This window comes from Pseudopipra pipra, chromosome Z (genome assembly GCF_036250125.1).
Source record: "Pseudopipra pipra isolate bDixPip1 chromosome Z, bDixPip1.hap1, whole genome shotgun sequence".
Taxonomy (NCBI): domain Eukaryota; kingdom Metazoa; phylum Chordata; class Aves; order Passeriformes; family Pipridae; genus Pseudopipra; species Pseudopipra pipra.
Window position 1 is genome coordinate 15,027,516 of NC_087581.1, and position 20,385 is coordinate 15,047,900.

Below are 20,385 nucleotides of genomic sequence, written 5' to 3' on the forward strand. Positions count from 1 at the left end.
GCATTAAGTTTTGGAGGGACTCGGGAATGAGACAAATTCCATTTACTTTATAGTAAAATGTAATTTCAAAATAAGAATAGACAGAATGCTATGTTTATTTTATAGTCTCCTTATTTTATACAAACTGTAAAAGACTAGTTACTATTCCCCATTATTATTTACAAGAAACTGCAAGTATATAGTTAAGACAGAAAATCATGGAGTTGTAGCAACTATGCTAGCGATAATCCTGGAAAACACACAATTCCTTTTTGTATGTTTTTCACGTACGTAGTTTAACACATTAGCACATACAGTCACCTATCTCACTTATTATCACTGCAACATTTTTACATATTAATGTCCAACTACTCTCTGAGGCTTATTTTTTTACTCTATCTACAGCACAGGTACTATAAAAATAAACATTTAATCCTTTTGTCCCTTTACTCCTTTTTAGTCTATATGCATGGAAAATTCAATTTCAACATGAATTTTGCCCAAGAGAAGTTTGAAAGGTAAGCCTACGGTTGTTAATTTTAAATTGAACTCAAGTAATTTCATCCTGTAAAAGCTCTTTGTAGACAAAATCCATTAATGCTACTATAGCGTGATAAGCCTAGAATAAGCGTGCTTTTGTGTCTTCTTTGCAATCTAGCGTTCTACTGGTGAATAAAAAAAAAGCAACAGCCATGCAAACAGGACAGCAATACAGTAACATTTCTTTTACTAACAACAACAAAAGGTAAATCTTCTGAGAACTTCTATATTTCTATTCAACATGCATCCCTTTGAAAAATTTTCTTATTTTCTGTATACTCACCCTCCACTTGCTGTATCCTTGTACTTTCAGATGCGGTTATAATGATGGCCCAACAGCCATCCACTGCTGTGCTATCGCATCCTGTAAAGCAAGTGACATACTTTTGGGGCCATAGTAGAGGTGGGGAGGTTTACCCCTTCCAGTAAGTCTGCCTCTGATTCCTGAGTCAGCAAGCTATTCTTTGGTTTTGTCAGGAATCTTAAAGGTATGTTCACATTAAACTCCACTTCTTTTTCGTCACTGGTGACACACTGTCATACTTAGCAATTCTCATGATTTTCCTTGTTTGGTCTTTTTCCTCTGAAGGCTTCATATGCTATTTTGTCTCTGTGTAAGACTTTTCGTATGCATGCATTGCAAGATACCGTCTCTCCTGAAAAGCTCAATAAACATAAATAGGGCTAGGATGCTGATACCTCTTCACACAAGTGGATTAGAAAGACTGTGGTTTTCCAAATGCCAAAGACAAAAACCTCCAGAGGACCCAGGAACTAAACTGGATTTCTTACCTCCCAAGGCAGTGCCACAAGTCCAGCCATCCATTCTTGCTAACACCTTGGCAGCTGGATTATAAACCTCTCTTGTGAGTAATAAAACCAGTTAATGATAATCATCTGAACAACACAAACCTAGCAATGCTGCAGACATGCTAGGGAGCATCTTGTGTACCCAAGAAGCTCAGCTGCATTAGTGTCAAGGGTATAGGAATAAATGCAACAGAGAGCATGCACTCTTTGAAATGCATTTCCACTCAGGCAGTTTACTGTGCAGGTGGGAACTTTATAACAACAACACTGTCCCCCTTCTCTCACTGTTCCTATGCGTTCTCAGGATGAGAGCCTAAAGGCAGCATGTGAATTCAGCCACTTCAATGCAATTCTTTCGTCTATCCTACATGCAATTACAGCTTCAAGGGAGGGGGAAAATAAGACATGCATGTGAATATTCTGAGCGCATCTTGAAGAGTTCTCACTTAGGAATAAACTGTGTTTGTCTTTTGACCATCCTCCACATGGTCCTGAGGATGAGAATAAGTTGCATGAAGGTGCCCCATGAAAGAATGAATCACAATTTAAAGACGCTGACGGACCTCTCAGCCAAACTGAATCTCAAATCAGGAAAACAGGTTGAAATACTAGGGTTTTCTAAAAGCTCATTAAGAGTCAGGTATTTTGTGCGGTAATTGTACAGATTTCAGCTCTGGAAACAAGTCCAAAGCATGTGTTACTGGTCCCTTTGACTCTCACTAGTGTATTTTTCTTTTTTTTCCTTGAGGGAAAGGCTAGCAGCCAAAGTATAGCTTTCTTGGCTTTAACATATCTGAAGAATACATGAGAAGAAACATTTGTTGTATTTTATTTCTGGTTTATTTCAGCATGGAGTATGGATAAATCTGAACCATATATGATTTTTGTAGTCCTGGCTAAATAGTAAACTAGCTTTCTGTATAACTAGCATGAAATTTGATCACTTGCTTCTATGTGGAAGGTTTAAGAATAAAATCAAGGTGAATTTGCTAATTCATTAACATGCAACTCTGCTAATACTTAGTGAGGGAATTTAGGTTAAATATTATTGTTACTCTGAACACATAAAAAATCATAAGTAGTAGTAGTACTAAATTAACCAGATACTGGGAGATTCTTTCGAGTAAAGTTGTAAATATTGTGAGCAAAAAGCACAGTACATTTGTATTTAGAGCAAATTATTCTCATTAGCGTTGATCACTAATTCTTCATTTTCACCCTGCTCAGCAGACTGACATGCATATTAATGCACTGTCTTGGAACTGAGCCATAGGCAAAAGTAATGTTTTTGACATGTTCACTGTTTTAATGGCTAGCTTTCAGAAGGTTAAGGTGTATTACCGCATACAAACAGATACTGTAAAATTTCCAATAAATTCTGTAGTATATCTGTAGTATATCTCTGTTGATACTTCCAACAGAGGCATTTTAACTTAGAACCTACCAGATCCTGCCTACCTTTCCTAATATCCTTTCTGCTGCAAATGAGGAAGTTCTAGTGTATCTCTGCTGGGACAGTGGGCAGAACATAACCAATAGATTCAGTCTCCAGACAGGGAACTGCCAAGAGGCTTCACCTTAGCACATCAACTGACTCATACTTCTCATGGAAGAGGAGTAGATGGAAGTCATAGTGTGCTCAGATTTAACTTCACTTTAGAAAACTTTACATTACTATCTGAATTAATTTTCAAATGTGATTCTATCTTTCTATATATCCCACATCCTTACAGCAAATTGTGTCTCATGCTGAAAAACAAAGAGGAATAGAAACCTAACAATTGTGGCTGTAGTACAGTAAATTTTTTAAACACTTAGGAAGAAAATGCTAAATTTCAGATTTCCTGTGCAGCTTTAATTCAGCCTACATATGTTTGTATGTGCTGTTCAATTATATGACTCTACTGTATATTTTCCACTTGACTACTGTATTAGTCAGTATTCAATTTTCCTTTTTCTTTACTGTTATTATTGTTGTATGTGGCCTCATTTTTTTACTCACGACTTGACAAATTCTGTCTGGGGACAAAAGTTTTTTTTGCTTTGTCATACATTCTGACACTAACTTATTCACAGATATTATGTTTCTATGATATTAATTACTTCATTTTCACAATAATCCTTTGAGATGAGAGAGTATTATTATTGCTTTCAGAAGAAGGAATGAGGCAGAGAAAGTTAAAAGTCAAAGTATCTATTGATTTTGAGTACCTAATATAAGACAGAAAGTATTCTGTAATATTTAACATCAAATAGCAACCAGCCAGACTGCTTTAAGTATTACCTGGAAGTACAGCTCTGAGTGCCTAACACTCTGTAGACCAGGTCTTGACATTCCAGTCAGACCTGCTGTAGTGGAACAAAGAATGGGCTAATGGAGCCAGGTATTTCTGCTGGCCTTTCTCCCCACATCCGGAGGTAATAACTACAGTGGGTTGTACCCAGTAACACAAGGGATCAGTCCAGATGTTTTGTACATATGGGCAATCAACTCCATGTTTCTACAAAAGGCATAGCTGACATGTCACAGCTTCCTATGCCAGCCAGTTTGAGTCAGAAAGATATCCCTTAATGAACTCACAACACATATGAGATGTGGACATTAAAGGTAACAAGTTGTTGGAGACAAGTGACTGTAGCAACTGCATTTTGGAAACCCTTAGTGCCTTTTGCATGCTCAAATGAGAATTTCATGAGTAGTCATGCACCTGAAATGTCATTGGTATGTAGCAATGTAACCTCATTAGCTAGCTATCTAAATGCTTACTTCGCATTTAGATAGGGATAAAAATTAGCCTAAAATATATGAAATCAATGTGTGACATTTTAGATCAGGAAATTAAAATTATTATCAGCATATGCAAAGTAACTTTAAAGACTAAAGAAATTGGACATCCGCTGAGAAAAAAATACTAACTTTGTGATTCTACATAATCAGAGCTTAGAACTGCAGCAGTAGAATAACTAAAAAACACTTTTCCAGATTGCAGAATAGTTTGGTGTCTTTTTATGGTATCACCAGGACGCATTGTTGACTCTGGGAACAATAATAAGGAGAACAGGAAACTGTATTTGATCTCTCAAAATAGCAGAGGCCTCTTGCACTATGTAAATACCTAAACTTGGACACTGATTTTCTATGGTTCTAGGCTAGGCTCAGGATTACAGAATTACCAGTTGTTTATATATTGGCCCCAAATCTCTATTGCTCTGCAGTCTGTGCACGTTAGCCCTCTCACAATTACAGTTCATAGAACTCATTACTATTGTTTGCTCACTGACAGCTAACTGCTCTCTATGGCTCCCTATACCCAGGAAGAATGAAATGTTCTAATTCTTGTTCCTGAGCAGAAAAAGGGCCTGTCTCCAAACTACACAATTTCAGGTGGGAGAATTAAATAAAAGAAACTACATACAAACTATAACAAAGCAGGGAGAAACTAGAAAGCATCCCTTCCTCAGCTAAAAAAGAAAAGCCACTGCCAAAAAAAGTCTATCATTACACCCATGGAAAAAAAATGCCATAGGCTGCAAACCACTGGTATGTGATTTAATAGTCTGTCATTGTTCTTAATCCTGTTATTGTTTTCTTTGCTATTTGTTTCCACAGCAAAATTCCAGCAGTGATAGAAAATGAGTAGCAGTGAGACAGTTTGGAGTCCATCTGAAACTGTCTGGTGTTCTTTGAGTCCTGGATTTTTGCTAGAATAAGATTTAATCTTGCAACCTGTACTTCACTGATATCCTCACTGAATGCTCTGGGAACAGCAATATGAGTAGGGAGTTGGCAAACTGGACAGATAATCACGCATTATTCAACATCCAGCTGCCTTTGGCTACTATCACTCAGTACAGTTTGGTGAATTACAGCTTGCTTGTACACTGGTAATCAAATTTCCTTGCATTTAGAATATTTTGTCTTTCATTCTCGGTTTCCACCCTCTTTATCCATCCATCAGTCATTCTCTATATAAAACTGAATATGTTTTGAATTCATAGAAAATGTCAACAATGCCAAGTCCTTTGACTGCATGTTAAAGCCCCCTCTGTGTTTTGTGGTTTTGCTTATGGTTAACTCTTCTGAATGATTTTCCTGTGGCTTTGTTCATCCCTAAGAAAAAGAAGCCCGATTTCACTTTATAAACCACAGACTCCATACACACATTTACATCTGTAAATAGCTGTAACTGGCCCCAATGAAAGCTACAATCTACATGGAATAGCTAACACAAGCCCAGTAAACATCTGCATTGCTTTTTAAAACTTCCCTCCACTTTAAAATCCAGTATTACTAATACAACTACAGAACTATCCTATTAACCTGTACAGACCTAATTTACCTCCTTGCCACAGCAAAGATTAATATGGAAAAAGAGCTTCTACTGTGCAAATAAAATGGTTTCCATAATATGGGAGTTAAATCTGCTTTTATAAATATTATTGCTCTCTCATGATCTCACAACAAACATTTTATTTCTTGCACAGCATGCTATGTAAACTTAAACCTTAGCAAAATAAAGTTTAATTAAAGTTCTTCTTACCTTCAGTAGAACAACATGAGAGCAACAGATTTTGCACAGCTGTTCTGATCTGTGTTATAAAAATAGCTGTATTGACAAATATGTGTTGGGAGGAAAGTATTGTAGTAATGGAAAGTGCCAACTTGCTACTGACCAGATGTCTGATCATTTTATATAAATGTTTATATGTACAGTGATCTTTGCTTAGAGTGTATGGCAAAGACTGAGTGAGATTCTGCCAGTATTTTATATCGTACAATGACTTTTTTAAGAAGAAAAGCAGGTCTCCTGTTTTTTTCCAACATAGGTGACATGGGGTCTTTGAATGTAGGCAACTGTACAAAGCAGGCCAGAAAACATGTTTTCAGATTTTGAAAATTCTAATATGTATGAACAAAAGCTCTGAAAAGAGAGAGGAGAAAAAAAGTTTTAAATTTCAGGCTTAACATTTCATTAAAGCATTCATGACTCGTGTCTGTTTAATGATATACCTATTCATGTCTTATAAATCAAGACTCACAGTAAACTTCATCTGTAATCTTAAAAAAAAGGGTCTGGCCATGTTCCATCTTCTAACTTGAACCCATACTATGAAAGAAAACGTAATTTCATAACTAGTAGGGATTCTACCACCTCTGCAGCCTTCCTGGCATTGCCAAAGTCAGGAAATTAAGACAATATGAGACTATTGTTCTAATTCCAACACTGAAGGAAATAACAGTTCTGATGCAGGAGACAGATTTTGGTTGGCTTTCACTGTGTGGAGAGAGGTGAGACAGTATTTTTGCCAATGAATTATTGGCTTTCCTTCTAAGACTGGAATTTCATATTATCCACTAAGTCAGCATATGAATACAATAGCATTGTCACCACCAATCCCCTTTGAGTCCCTCTACACTTGAGTTTTTGGGCAAACCTTTCACTCTCATTACTTACACAGTCAGTCTCCAGCTGCTCATCATCCATTGAAGACACTTGGCACAGTAGTTATTTCCAAGGGTACACTGGTATTGAACAGCATATTTTTGTCATTCCAGAAAGAAATTTTTCACTAACCATAGCAAACCTTTCACATCAAGATGTTGCCTCAAAGAGTTTTGAGTTATCAGGGATTCTTTCCTTGGCCCTAGGGAACTTACCCACCTTGGTGATGCATGGTGGTGAGTGACTTATGTTATTTGAGAAGTTTTCATGGATTCTTGATGTTAAAGAAAAATCTCACTGATTCCAGTTGCACCTACAAGACACAAAAGATGCAGGGCACCTTATATCAGTGGTTTCATTCAGTATCCTGTGCCAAAGTCATAGACTTTAGCTAGAGCCACAAGCCACCTTCACATCTAGGCCCATTCAGCTGATATCTTGGATAATATCTGATATTGCTAGCAAATACTCAGAAAATATTGTTCACAGCTCTAAAATTTCCTAAATGCATGAAAATAAGTATTCTATAGTGTTGTTTTGACTCAAACACTTATGTCATAATACAATATTTTCATGGTAGCTGTGAAAACACAAGTTTGTTCAGTTATACCTTTAGTCCTTTTCAACATTTGGACATAGTGAAATTTTTAAATCTCAGAATTCATTTAGTAAGTTCAATTATTTTTGGCCAGTAATTATTTTGACAAACATATCCAGAGCACATGTCTTCAATTCATTCTAACTATTTAACTTCAGTCTTCATTTTGTTCTTAGGGAAAAAAAATCTAAACAAAAGGAGATAATGGGTGTTTTGTGCTAATTACAGGTTAGCATGTTTTATGTGTAATGTGGGTCCTAGATTATCAAGCCCTTACTCCAAGAAGCCTTAGTACATAATTTTAAACAGTAAAAATATTGCTACTTCCAGAAGTTCATAGGTGAGTACTTGTGTTATTTTTATTAAAGTGGTCAACCTCAAAACATGCAAGCCTGAAGCTGTAAATCCATGGAATAGGAGTTTCACTTGCTAAATATGCATGTGAGCACTAGCTATGAAGTTTTAATAGATCTAAAATAAATACACCAGTCTTACTGTACTCCACTGCCTTGAGTTATTCCTATCAACTCTAAAGTAAAGACTTCAGGGCAGCTGAAGAGGAAGAAACCTGAAAACTGGCATTCTTCTTGGAACACTAGTTGATTTTTAACTGGTGAAAAGTAAGACTGTTTCTACAGCAAGAGTGCATTAGATTCTGACTTGCAATGGCAAAACAGAGCTTTCCAGTCCTTAGGCACATTATCCTGTTTTAATTGTTCATTTTCTCTCAACTGTTCTCCCTGCTAGAATTAAACAGATTATTATCACTCTTTAGAGTTTGCTTTCCATGGAAGTTCTTCAAGCATTTGTGAGGCACAGATGCATTTGCCTATAGCAGACATAGAAATATTTAAAAATCAGCCATGTGAAAAATGAAGCAAATACAGGTAAAGTGTTCCATGACATCACTTTAAAATAACTATTATAGTAACTTGAAATTTTAAAATCATTGTTACACAAATTGCATTTTTATTCCTTCACTGTTCTGTAAAGATGTTGCTCGAACAGCAGCTGCTGTGGTCCTGTCATCCTCCATCCTCATCCTTCATCTGCTCTTCTATCATTGGAACATGTAAAAAAAAATCTTCTAATAGTAGTTGTAATGTGTAAAAATGATAGTCCATTCCATTATTACTTATATTTCTTACATTGCTTCCTAAAAAATGAGCAAACAATCCTTAGTGCAAAATCTGGGATTAGTTTTCCACTTCTTAAGGCCCCTAAAATTAGGACATTGAGTTAACAGTTACAAGAGAGCATCAGTGCCCTGGAGAGATTTTCCAGGAGTTTGGGCAGATCTAGCCTTTTCCAGGTTTTGAAGGACATGACCCACAGACTGAAGCCTCCCTTCAGTAAAGCTGGCTATGTAACAACACAGCCTTTACTATTTGCAAGAATTTTTACAACACAGCACAAAGTCCTGCTGCAGAAAGAGTTATGTTGTGATTCACTGACCAATATAAACAATATAAACAGCATGTTGGATTGGAATGAGACGTTACTTAAAAAAAAAAAAAAATCCCTCAATATTTTTTGAAAACAGAACACTCAGTATTTGCTGATTAGGCATTTGCAGGACTTGTGGTTACACTGTTGATTCCTTCAGAGTTTACATATCTCTAGATCTAACAATTCAGCTAAAAAGACAGCTCATAGTTCTAAGGAGCAATGGACTTAAAGGGATGGAAGTAGGAGACAGTAACTTTCTCACTCTAAACGAATATATTAAATACTGCGTGGAACTCTTCACCATTGAGTTTCTCTATGTCTCACCCCATTCCAATCTCACATATATTTTATTTTACTATCTAGATTTTTGGTATCACAACAGATCTTATATTCCCACATTGGGTATAATAGACAGCATGGGTAAAACTCACTAAGTCTTATCCTTCCTTACGTTTCATATGTATTGCAAAGTCTGAAGAGGCAATATCTCTTTTGAATGACACAGGAAGTAGATAATGAGTAGATCCTTGGTTGCTTTGGTAAAAGTAACTGCAGAGCTCCACCTAAATTCATTTAGATAATTATATGACTGATTTGAAATTAGCCCATTAGCTTCTGCTGTAAGAGTTCTCGTTCACTTCATCGTGCCAGCCTTTTCACATTTTTCCCTTTTCAGCTGTTACTGAATTTCAGTGGTAGCTAAAAAAACAAATTTCTCTTTGGGGAATCAAGCACACCAAGGATTGTGACAGGGCAATTTATTATTTCAAAGTTGTGCCAAGCAGGGTGAACCTGATTTTCTTTAAAACAGGCATCAAAATTACATTATTCTCATTACTTTATTCATGTTACATTTTTACAATTTACAATACAGCTTTACCAGGATGCCTACTGTCTATATTTCACAGCATCACAGAATCCAAAAAAGGCATGGATTGGAAGGGAACATGAAAGATCTGAAAGACTATCTAGTTTTAAGCCCCCTGCCATAAGCAGAGATGCCACCCAGTAGATCAGGTTGCTCAAAGCCACATCCAACCTGGCCTTGAACACTTTCAGGGATGAGGAATCCACAGCTTCTCCAGTCAACCTGTTCCAATGCTTCACCACCCACACAGTAAAGATTTTCTTCCTAATACCTAATCTAAACCTATTCTCATTCAGTTTGAGGCCATTCCCTCTTGTCCTATCACTACATGCCCTTGCCAAAAATTCCTCACCAGCTCTCTTGTAAAGTCCCCTTTACATACTGGAAGATGCTGGAGCCTGCTCTCCTCCAGGCTGAACAACCCCAGCTCCCCAACTCTCTCAGCCTATCCCCAGAGGAGAGGTTCTCCAGCCCTGTGACCATCTTGATGTCTCTCCATTGGACCTGTTCTAACAGATCTATGCCCATCTTATGCTGGGGACTCCGGAGCTGGATGCAGCACTCCAGGTGGGGTCTCACCATAGCAGAGAGGGAGAATCACCTCCCTCGATCTGCTCGCCACGCTGCTTTTGATGCAACTCAGAATTCATGGATCAAATATTTATCCCACCACCACCCCCTTCCAAAATACTGAGACTTATACTAGCGTGAAAATAGCGCGCTGTAAATTAAATCCCGCTCTTCCTCCCGCAGAAGCGCGTTCCCAGGGCAATGTTCCACAGGCAGGTGGCGGCCTCCGTGCCGGCGGGTCTTTCTTCCCCCGCAGCTGTTCCCCGTCCTCTCCAGGAGATGCCGCTGCGCCCCACTGATCCCGGCTCCGCACTCTGGCGGCCGGCTGCATCACGCGGATCCCGGTCCTGATCTCCAAAACCCGCAGGGGATTGGGAGACAATGAACACGTGTGGTCAGCGAGAGAGAGCAGGGCCTGGCGAGTGCACGGCCGCCGAGACGAGCTGCCCGGGAGCTCTGCTGTACTTTGTCATGCCAGCCGGTGGATTCCTGCTCGCTGGGCAGTACGGAGAGAGGCCTTTGTGTACACAGTAAAACCGGGAAACAAAACCTGGGGCGTCGACCTGGGAGATTTAGAACATCGATCCTGCTCCTAACGGATCAGCTCTAAAGGTTTAAAATTACCACAGTAATCAATTGCTATTAAAATGCATTTCCAAACCAAATCCTGCTATAGATACTTGAAGAGTACAGCACCATAAGCATCAGAAGTGCCTCGGTATTGCAGCACTGCAACCATGTTTAAATCTGAAAGCCCAAAAACATATTCTAAATCGATGTTTGCATTTCAAGGGTGTTTGCTTTTTCCACTTGTCATATTCCCCATGTTAGTTACAAAGAGATAAGAAGCACAATGCTAATTCCTGAGCCTACCGGAGGTAAACTGAGAGAAGAAGAGACTGTAACAGAGGAGAGGGCAGGATGGGAAGGCTTCATTTCCAAAATCTTTCTGATTCCTTATCATACAGAGTAGAAAGGGGTCCTATGAACTTCTGCAGCGTTTTGCATATGACATGAATTTAAAGGGTATTCAAAGCATCTTTCATGCTAATTATAGCAGACAGACAGTTCCAAGTATGCTTAACATAGACATTTGAAAGACTAACGCAGCTGCTTCTGGGAATAGATACAGCTGTCTCATAGTGACTTGCACTGAGATGGTGATTTGTGTTTTAAGTTAAAGTATGGGCAAGTTTACCTTTTTCCAGAGATTATGTGAATAATTAAAATGAAATTTAAAAAAAAAAAAAAGTTATATTCCTCCACAGTGCATTTATTAATGAAGTGCAAAACTGAAGTGAAATAAGTCAGGTTATCATCACGGAATTCAGTAGGAACAGCAATAGTTTTCAGCAATATGTTTAAGTAGAATATCACAACCAGCCAGGCGTACTGCTTCACTTCAGGGTTAAAGTTTTCCTCATCAAGTAAATAATTTGCTAGCAAAACAGAAAACAGCTGCCAAACAGATAACAGGCAATGCTCCAGGTTGTTTTTATTATAATTTCAGTCAGTCAAACATCCAGGATAGCATTTTTAAATTATTTCTGAAGGGCAGTTTAACAGGAGAAGAAGCCAATAAAGTAGTATAACTTTCATTTCTCACAATACTCAATTAAATGCATTAATGTAAGTTATCGTTAACTTTTGAAAATTTCCTTACATTGCTATGTAGCCTTAATGGGTTTAAAATAAGATAGCAAACATAGAGCTTCAATTATAGATACGTCTGGTAATCCTGCTCTGCTATGAACTCAATAAAGAAGTTAATTTCTGATAAGTATCAAAATTTAATAATTTAATAAGTATCTTTCTTCATTACTCCATTAGGAACCAAAAATCCCATTTGAATTGACTTGCCATTTCCATGGTAATGGAACATGTAAGGACAAGAATTAGAACTCTAAACAAGAATAGCCAAACAAGAAGGAATAAAAGTATCTTGTTTGATTATTTCTAGCATTAGGGCAACTATTGTTGCACTAATAAATGAAATAAACAATTTTCACCATCAGTTGCCACAACATTCTGCTTTACATTACCAAGCCCAGCTATAGGGATTTTCTAGCAAACACGCTAAAATTTAGAAATGCTTTTCCCTTTTCACTGCACTTTTCTCTTAGCTATTTACCATTGCAGGCATTATTTGCCCTGCGATCAGATATTATTTTTGTGCTCGTTATTTATAATGGTAAACAAAATAATATTGCAATAATCTGAGGTGCATTAAAATTTTGCTTTTGCTAGTCATGCATGAAAGCTGTGCATGTGCTGAAGCCACTCAAGGCCTCAGCACTATAAATAGTGCTCTATTGTTAGTGGATAAAAGACGAAACAAGTCTCCCAGCACTGGAGCACAGGATGCTGTATTAAATGTTAAGCTTTGCCTGTTCTAAAAGTGAAAGGCGACATCCACTAATAGACTAGTCTGTTGGGTGAGACATACGGCTGGGAAGGGCTCACTCTGACTCTGCAGCTTCCCAAGGCAGCAGGAGTAGCAGCTGATCTTTCTGCCTCAGCCATGGCAGAAGCTGTTATAAGACACTGGGTGGAAACTCCTGTACGCTACCAGGAGCAGTTTGCTGACCAAGAGCTGGAAACACACAAACTGAACCACCTTTTATATGCTTTGCCAGGCCCTGCTACAGCAGCACTGAGCAACCAAAGATGCACCACAGAAAGCACGACTGGGGCAGGGGAGAGTGGCCAGGAGGAGGAAAACACACGGTTCCAGGTCTTGCTGGATGTTGTGCAGTTCCGTCCCGAAGATATCATTATCCAGACTTTTGAAGGCTGGCTCCTGATTAAAGCTCAACACGGACCCAGGATGGATGAACACGGTTTCATATCCAGAAGCTTTACCAGACAGTACAAATTACCTGACGGGGTGGAGAACAAGGACTTGTCTGCACTTTTCTGCCATGATGGCATTTTGGTTGTTGAAATGAAGAACTCGGTGGGAAAGAATTAGAACCTTGTCTGTAGTAATTGGTGAGATAAAATCATTCTTAATTAATATAACAAAGTAATATCATTCATGCAATGCTGTAGAGTGTGGTAAGCATGTGGCTGTATTTATATCACAGTAAAGGAAAGCCTTTGCATATGTTTTTCAGTATGCTGAGTTTATTGTTTGATGTGAATGTTAGACTGCTTGCCTCCAGCTACATATATGTTGGAAATCCAGGCTATCTGAAGAGTAGCAAACTTAGGCTAGTCTCAGCAGGAGAAAAAAAAATCTGTTTTATAATACATTAAAAATAAAGTATATTTTTGAATTAAGTAGGAGGAGTTGTATTTCTAAAGAAATAAGCATTTGTCATACATAGTCATAAAGATTAAAGAAGCAATAGACAAGCTGTAAGTTAGTTTTGAGTTGTGGGCAATAGACAAGTTATGGAAATTTAATTTAAGTAGCAAAAAAGGTGCTTTCTAATTTTTGAAATCAAATTCTTCTCTTTGGAAAAGCATACAAACTGAAAAATACTATCAAGAAAAAAATCTCTATTTCCACAGTTCAAGCTTGTATACCAAAATAAGTCTTGAGAGACTGTTTTTTAGAAGTGTATTGCATATTTGAAACTATAAGAAAAAAGAATAATCACTGACTATATTTGCTTGAAAACACAGTAAGTAGAAATTATACTTTCTGTCAAAGACAAATTAATTTAAAAGAAAACATTTAAAGACATTTTAGAAAATTGGTTTTGTTTAACATTTTCCACTATGTTATCAACTGAAGAAAAAAATTTTTGCTTACAAATGCTCAAAAGGATCAAATTCTTCATTGTGAAACCTGGTAATAAAAAGACATTACTCTTACACAAATGCCTTTATTCTTATGCATTTTAGGTAGTCTTGTTATTCAATCAGATGAGTATTTTATTCTTCATGTTGCTTGACAATTTAGGCTGAGATTCCACAACTCTCTCTTCAAGAGCAAATTTTTCTGCCTGTGTATAGTCCCACTCTCTCCGTAAGAACATGGGCTCTACATGAAACTTATTTTAAGTGAAGAGGTTCCTCTTCACTTAAAGAGGAACTAAACCTTCTAAACAGGTTTAGTTTCTGTTCCACTCTTTCATGAGAGTGGCAGAGATGAAAAAATATCCACCCACTATATCTAGTATCTGGTCTTCTCAACATTAAAAAGAAATAATGCTGTGAGTTTGTAAATACTCACACATTTGAGGGGAACTGCAGCTGCAAGTTGAACTGCCTCCTTTTATGTCTACTGGAGATGGGTATGTCTGCTGTGCTATGAATAGTAAAGGAATGTGGAATGGAAAGTGCCAAGTTAAATACAGACTCTATCATATCCATCTGCTGTTTGGACAAATCAAAAACATAATCAAATGAAACTGACTACAAATACAATTTTAAGAATACAAGAAAAATCTGATTAACAAAGCCCAGGCTCTTGCTAGCTGAAGCCAAAGAGTCCCTTAGTTTAAACGAAAGTTCTAAGCTTGTAAGTTTGCATGTGTCCATTTATTAGAGTTATTACATCATGGTTGTTTAGACTCAAAGATATTTGAAGCAATTAATTTTAGAAAAGTGAGTACTACAATTCTGATATTTTATTTATTATTTGTGCTAAAAGTCATAAGGAATCTGTACAAGAAATGCAGAATAAGGTCTGAATTGTAAATTTCCATCATGTTCCATTATTTTATGTTTTTAATTGACCAAAAGTCAAGAGCATACTGTTTTCTAACGAACTAAACCAAATATAAAACACATGTCCCTACATTTCCACTCAACCCCATACTTTTCCCTCATATGGCCTGTGTTTGATTTGTGTATTGGTTTAAGATCTCACTAGCAAATCAGACCTCGATTTCTAGGTCAAGAATCCTCATCAGTCAGGAATCTGGTAGAAGATGTAACACGGATTGAGTTGAATTTTAGATACAGGCCTGGATTTAAACTTTACAGGTCAATTTTATAAAAGCTTAACAAGATTAAACTCGTGGTTTCCACATCACCTTATGGCACAATTGTTGGGATGGAGTTGAGGATCAAAAGTTAGAAATCTGCTTTGGTGACTTTTGTTTACAGAGTATTTTGTAAATTTTACCACTTAAACTTACAGATTATTATAAAAAACTATTCTAGCTATGACTGCAATGATATTCATAGCCCTAGAGATAAGAAAGTAGTTCTAAAAACAACATACTTTATTTAATTATATCAAATTAGATCATGATTAAACTACTGGAAATTTGGCAAGTAATTTGACCATACAGCCATAATCATAACATCTATATGTTAATATTTTGGTTACACATAGGCCTGCTTATGTACACAGGCCTGCCTCCCAAAACTGGATGGAGAATGTGGCATCTGAGTGTCTTGTATTGTAGGTCTCTTTGCATCACTCTGTGCCCAAGTTTGTTCTTGCTCACAACATTATCAGTCAGAAATCACTGGAACACCCTAACCCAAACATGGCAGGGATGTACCCAGCCAAATTTTACCTTCTCTTGTAGCCAGAGCTTTACAAAAGCCTACATTGGTGCTCCTTGGTGAATGGTGCCCCTGGCCTGGCACTCAAGTGTTCATGTAATAGGGACCATGCTGGAGATTGGACCTGCCACTGACCTCCTGCATTTTAGCACCAACAGCAGCACAGAGGGAGGTGCTTCTCTCCTTTTTAAGTGGTAGTTTACTGAAATTTCTTGGAGGAACGATTTTTACATGTTTACCAGAACAGCCTTGAAGTACTGTTTCGAAATAGTCTGGAAAGAGCTGTTTTCACATATTTTAGATGATGTTTTACTTTTATAATTTGACTGAATGTGAATGTCAGAGAAAGCTGCTAATATCGTTCATGGGCAGCAGACTGAGATATTTATCAACACCAAAGATTTTAGAACAGCTACAGCTTAAGACAGATTTAAGACATGCTGATGTGGTTAAATTAGGAACTGTGAAATTGGCTGTCCATAAAATTCTGTCCCAGAATAAGCGATAAGCCTGGCAAGCCTTGCAGAGCAAGCATTAGAGAGCCTTCTCAGTTCCCATCAGTGAAGGATTACCTTTGTAATTGATCAGATTGCTCCTCCAAATGGATAATTTAATGCATAAATCTAAGCACTGTGAAAAATACTTTCACAGAAGAAAAGGTATCAATATCACACTAGCCTCAAAAAACAAGGTGAAAACCATACATTTCCATAAGATCCTGGTGGGCAGAAAGCCCACAAATGCCTTTGACTTGTTTCCCTTTTATAGTTTCTGCTACAACCAGGGTGTTTGAGGTCTCTCTCTGCACAGCCTCTAGACTGCACTGGTGGTGCAGTGAACCAAGGCTGACATAACACCCATCAGTCACTCAATAAATACCCAGCTTCAGCCCTGGGCATTGGAAAAGAGGAAAGGAAACCTCTGGGGTATCATGGTGGCAACATTCTCTCCAAGAGGCGTAGGTCTCATATTACTTACTTCATAGCCAGGAATCAAAACCTTCCTTTTAATCTGAGTAACATCACAAGATTGGGTTTTAATGGAAGTAGGGATATTTCTGAAAATATTAGGTGCACCTTCTATTCAGAAGAGATGCAGATCTCTGTCTTGCTGACTACCAGAGACAACAGCTGGCTCCTCTCATCTAAAGATGACATCTCAATGGCCGGGCACTGTGAACACAGGGGTTAAGTCTAAAGATTTAGACCTGTACACTACATTGGAGATATCTGAGCTGGCCCCACTCATCCTAACTCTGGAGCCAGAAGTACAGTCCCTGTATGCCAGCTCAGCTCCAGAAAGCTCAGACTGTCTACTGCTGTGCTCAGGCTGAAAAATCATCCCTTATTAAAAACACTTGGACAGACAGAGAGAGAGGAGAAACATGGCACTACAGTTCAAGACTTCCCCTCCAAGTTAGTATTAGAGTGGAGGTCTCTTCTGCCTGTGCCATAGTGGGCTGCAGCTTCACCACAAATCCCATCAATCTCTTTAAAAAATTAGCACTGATGCCTTAAGCCCCTAATGGCTTTTTATTTTTCTAATACTTTTAAGTTTTATAAGTAGTGGAAGTAGACTCTAAAAGCAGCATCCCTCCCTTCCTCCCTTATCCCTTTCCCTCTAGCACCCTTGTTTACACATTCCTTAACCCTCTTACCCCATTCTATGCTCCCTATATCACCCCTACCCCTGAATACAGCAGAAATGTTTAGTCTTTTGTCAAGGCAAGGCCTAGATTGTTGGCAGAACAGCATATCAGGGCCTAAACCACAGAATACAGTCAAGAATTAGGTGACTATGTACCCTTTGTGCTCTGATGAAGATGGGATGAACAGAGGGTCCTGAAATGCACCCCAGACCCATTTTCAGGAGGTGGACCCGGGGCAGACCAGAGTAAAGGCTACAGGGTGGACACATCTGGGATTGGATGGATGGTATTATAAAATGTAACATCTCAGGCATGGCCTGGGGGTGCGTCTTGTAACATCTTTGCCTTGGCATAATAAACCCTTCTTATCTCACCCCTAATTAACTGCTCCGGGAGATTTTTTCAGCACCTAACTCCCACAGCAACAGCACTCTTTATCCACATGTAATACCACTGATACCAGCCTTTCCAGGAGGAAGTATGTCTAGCAGCTGCTAGCACAAATAGATTTGATGCAAATAGAGTCATTTACAGTTTGTCTCATGCTCCTTGGTGTGTTTCCTGTGCTTTGTCCTGGCCCTGATCCCAGGGAGCACCACTCGTCTGTTGACAAAGCGTGCTGCTGCCCAGCTCTGCAACCTAACACAGAAGCAGCAGCAGGCAAGTCAGTCCACCAAGAGGAGACAGAAAACTGTGGGACCAGGGTAGGCCTTGGCACATAGCCAGCAAGGAAGCCCACCAGAGGTGTCTCAAGCGAGGATGGGGAGCAGGAAAAACAGTCCAGCTGGTTCAGATTACACACATACATATACATATATATATAGTCATGGTTTAAACCCAGCTTGCAACTAAGCCCTATCCAGCCATTCACATTCCACAGTGGGATGGGTGAAAGAATAGGAAAAGTAAGTGAACTCATGGGTTGAGATAGAAACAGTTTAATAGAGGAAGCAAACGCTGTGTTCACAAGGAAAGCAAAACAAGAGATTCTTTCACCACTTCCTCTGAGCAGGCAGGTGTTCAGCCATTCTCCAGGACATCAGGGCTCCATCATATGTAATGGTGACTTGGGAAGACAAACACCATCATTCTGAACGTCCCTTCCTTCCTCCTTCTTCTCCCAGCTTCATCTGCTGAGCATGATGCCATAGGGGATATTTCTGTGATCACTTAGGGTCAACTGTCCCAGCTGTGTCCCCTCCCAACTTCTTATGTCCTCCAGCCTCCTCCCTGGTGGGGTGGAATGAGAAGCAGAAAAGGCCCTAACCCTGTGTGAGCACTGCTCAGTGATAGCTAAAACATCCCTGTGTTACCAACACCGTTTCCAACAAATCCAAAACACAGCCTTATACCACCTACTGTCAAGAAAATTAACTATCTCAAGTCAAAACCAGAAAATAGATATAAAGATTTCAAGACATAATATTTAAACCTCCAACAAGAAATATTTCACTTTTTGGTAAAATAAGCATTTTTAGGGGCTGATAAAGAATTTCGAAATTTCGTAAAAAAATTTAGGTTTTAATAGAAAAGGAACACATACATGGGTTGAATGCCTGGTGTGCTAGGCTGAAAGAATAAGTCATCCTACTACCTTAATTGCACATCCCTTCAATTTTCCCATTTATTAATTGTACAATCCATCGTGTAAGTAGACACAGCATGTCAGAAACTCTAAAAAATTTTATTTGTTCTTAGCAGACTTGGATGACATGGGGATTAAAGTGGGAGTGCCCTATCTGAACTAGCCACTCCAAAATTTCTACAGTCAAGTCCTCATCAGTTCGAACTGGTTTACTGTAAACTAGACAGCCTGTGCCACTGTCCCTCTTGCTGGTCTGCATGGTTAGTTTGATCCAGCAGGACTTCCTCACTCAGGTGCCACTGTGCAGCCCCCAGGGCTGGCTGGAACCTCGCTCTCTCCCACCACAGCACCGGTGCAGCGCAGAGCTCAGCTGGTGGCTTCTGCAGCTGACTCAGATGCCCACATGGGATCACATGAGTAGTTTCCTGTGTGTGTTTGACTTCACACAAGAAATAAGATGGAATTAGAGGACATTTTGGGGTCTAGTGGCAATAACTCCTTTATTATTAGTTCGACTCCGCATCTGATACTCCTCATCCATCAGACTGGATACACCAGTCTCTTGTTAGCCTGGACACTGCAGTCATCTCTTCCACAGACATCACAGCAGCACAGTGGTGTAAGGGATTCCACTGATCATAGCTATAATGAAAAATTAATGAAAGGAAATTATTTTCAGAGTGTGGTTTGACTAATAAAAACATAATTCTTGTACTCCAGCTTACAAGGCAGACAGAAACTCATGAGCTACCTGCTCTGGTGACAGCTGTATGCATTTTAATAGTAGCTCAAGCATATTTTTGCAACTTTACTGAAATTACTCAAGTCCTGGTGGCATGATAGGTATGTACTGTACAAGATATACCATAAATACAGTCTCTGACTTGATGTATATATGAAGCCTCAGGGCTTGATCCTGGAATGAAACTGAGGAACTTGGGAGACTCTGAGGCAAATACATGAAGAAATATGAACGCTGACACTCTATCATAACCATCGGAATATTTAACTTAGACCGTGTAGAAACTTCAGTCTGGAATGGTTACAGTGTGGAGATAGATAACGTTTCCAGATTTATTCTATTCCAGATTTAAAGGTCAGAAGGATCAGTGATGATCCCCAGTGTGATCCCCTGAACTGAACGCACATCATCTCACTTGCTAATTTCTTCATGAAGCCAGTCCATAATATGTTTTAAAAAGAACACATATTTAAGTAAGACATCAAATCTTTATTTAAAGATTTCAGTTGATGGAAAACTCATCACATACCTTCATCAATTGTTCAAGTGTTAATAACCAGCAAGGCCAATAAAAAGCAGGTTTTCCCTAGTGATTTGAGATTTGTTCAGTGATATAAATTTTATCCTAAAACTAAAAGTAATAGTCTGGACAGCACTTGGGACAGTCCTTTTACTATACTGCT

General features: G+C 38.6%; 2 protein-coding genes across 7 annotated transcripts in view; one reads left to right on the forward strand and one right to left on the reverse strand.

The window, feature by feature from the left end:
* Positions 1 to 20,385, reverse strand: part of ARL15 (ADP ribosylation factor like GTPase 15) — a 260,768-nt gene that overhangs the window by 233,200 nt on the left and 7,183 nt on the right. Inside the window, exon 2 of one of the 6 annotated variants that reach the window (XM_064642705.1) lies at positions 6,989 to 7,086. The exons of 2 other annotated variants lie outside the window; for them this stretch is intronic. In XM_064642705.1, coding sequence (XP_064498775.1) covers positions 6,989 to 7,005 — 17 coding nt within the window. In that variant the 5' untranslated portion in view covers positions 7,006 to 7,086. 3 more of the 6 variants (XM_064642706.1, XM_064642704.1, XM_064642707.1) reach the window with 3 other exon arrangements.
* Positions 12,612 to 14,913, forward strand: HSPB3 (heat shock protein family B (small) member 3). Its single transcript, XM_064642712.1, has one exon. The coding sequence runs from the start codon at positions 12,780 to 12,782 to the stop codon at positions 13,227 to 13,229; it is 450 nt and encodes a 149-aa protein (XP_064498782.1). The 5' UTR covers positions 12,612 to 12,779; the 3' UTR covers positions 13,230 to 14,913.

Coding starts and splice junctions, on each gene's coding strand:
- HSPB3 (XM_064642712.1), top strand. CDS start 12,780: ATGGCAGAAGCTGTTATAAGACACTGGGTGGAAACTCCTGTACGCTAC.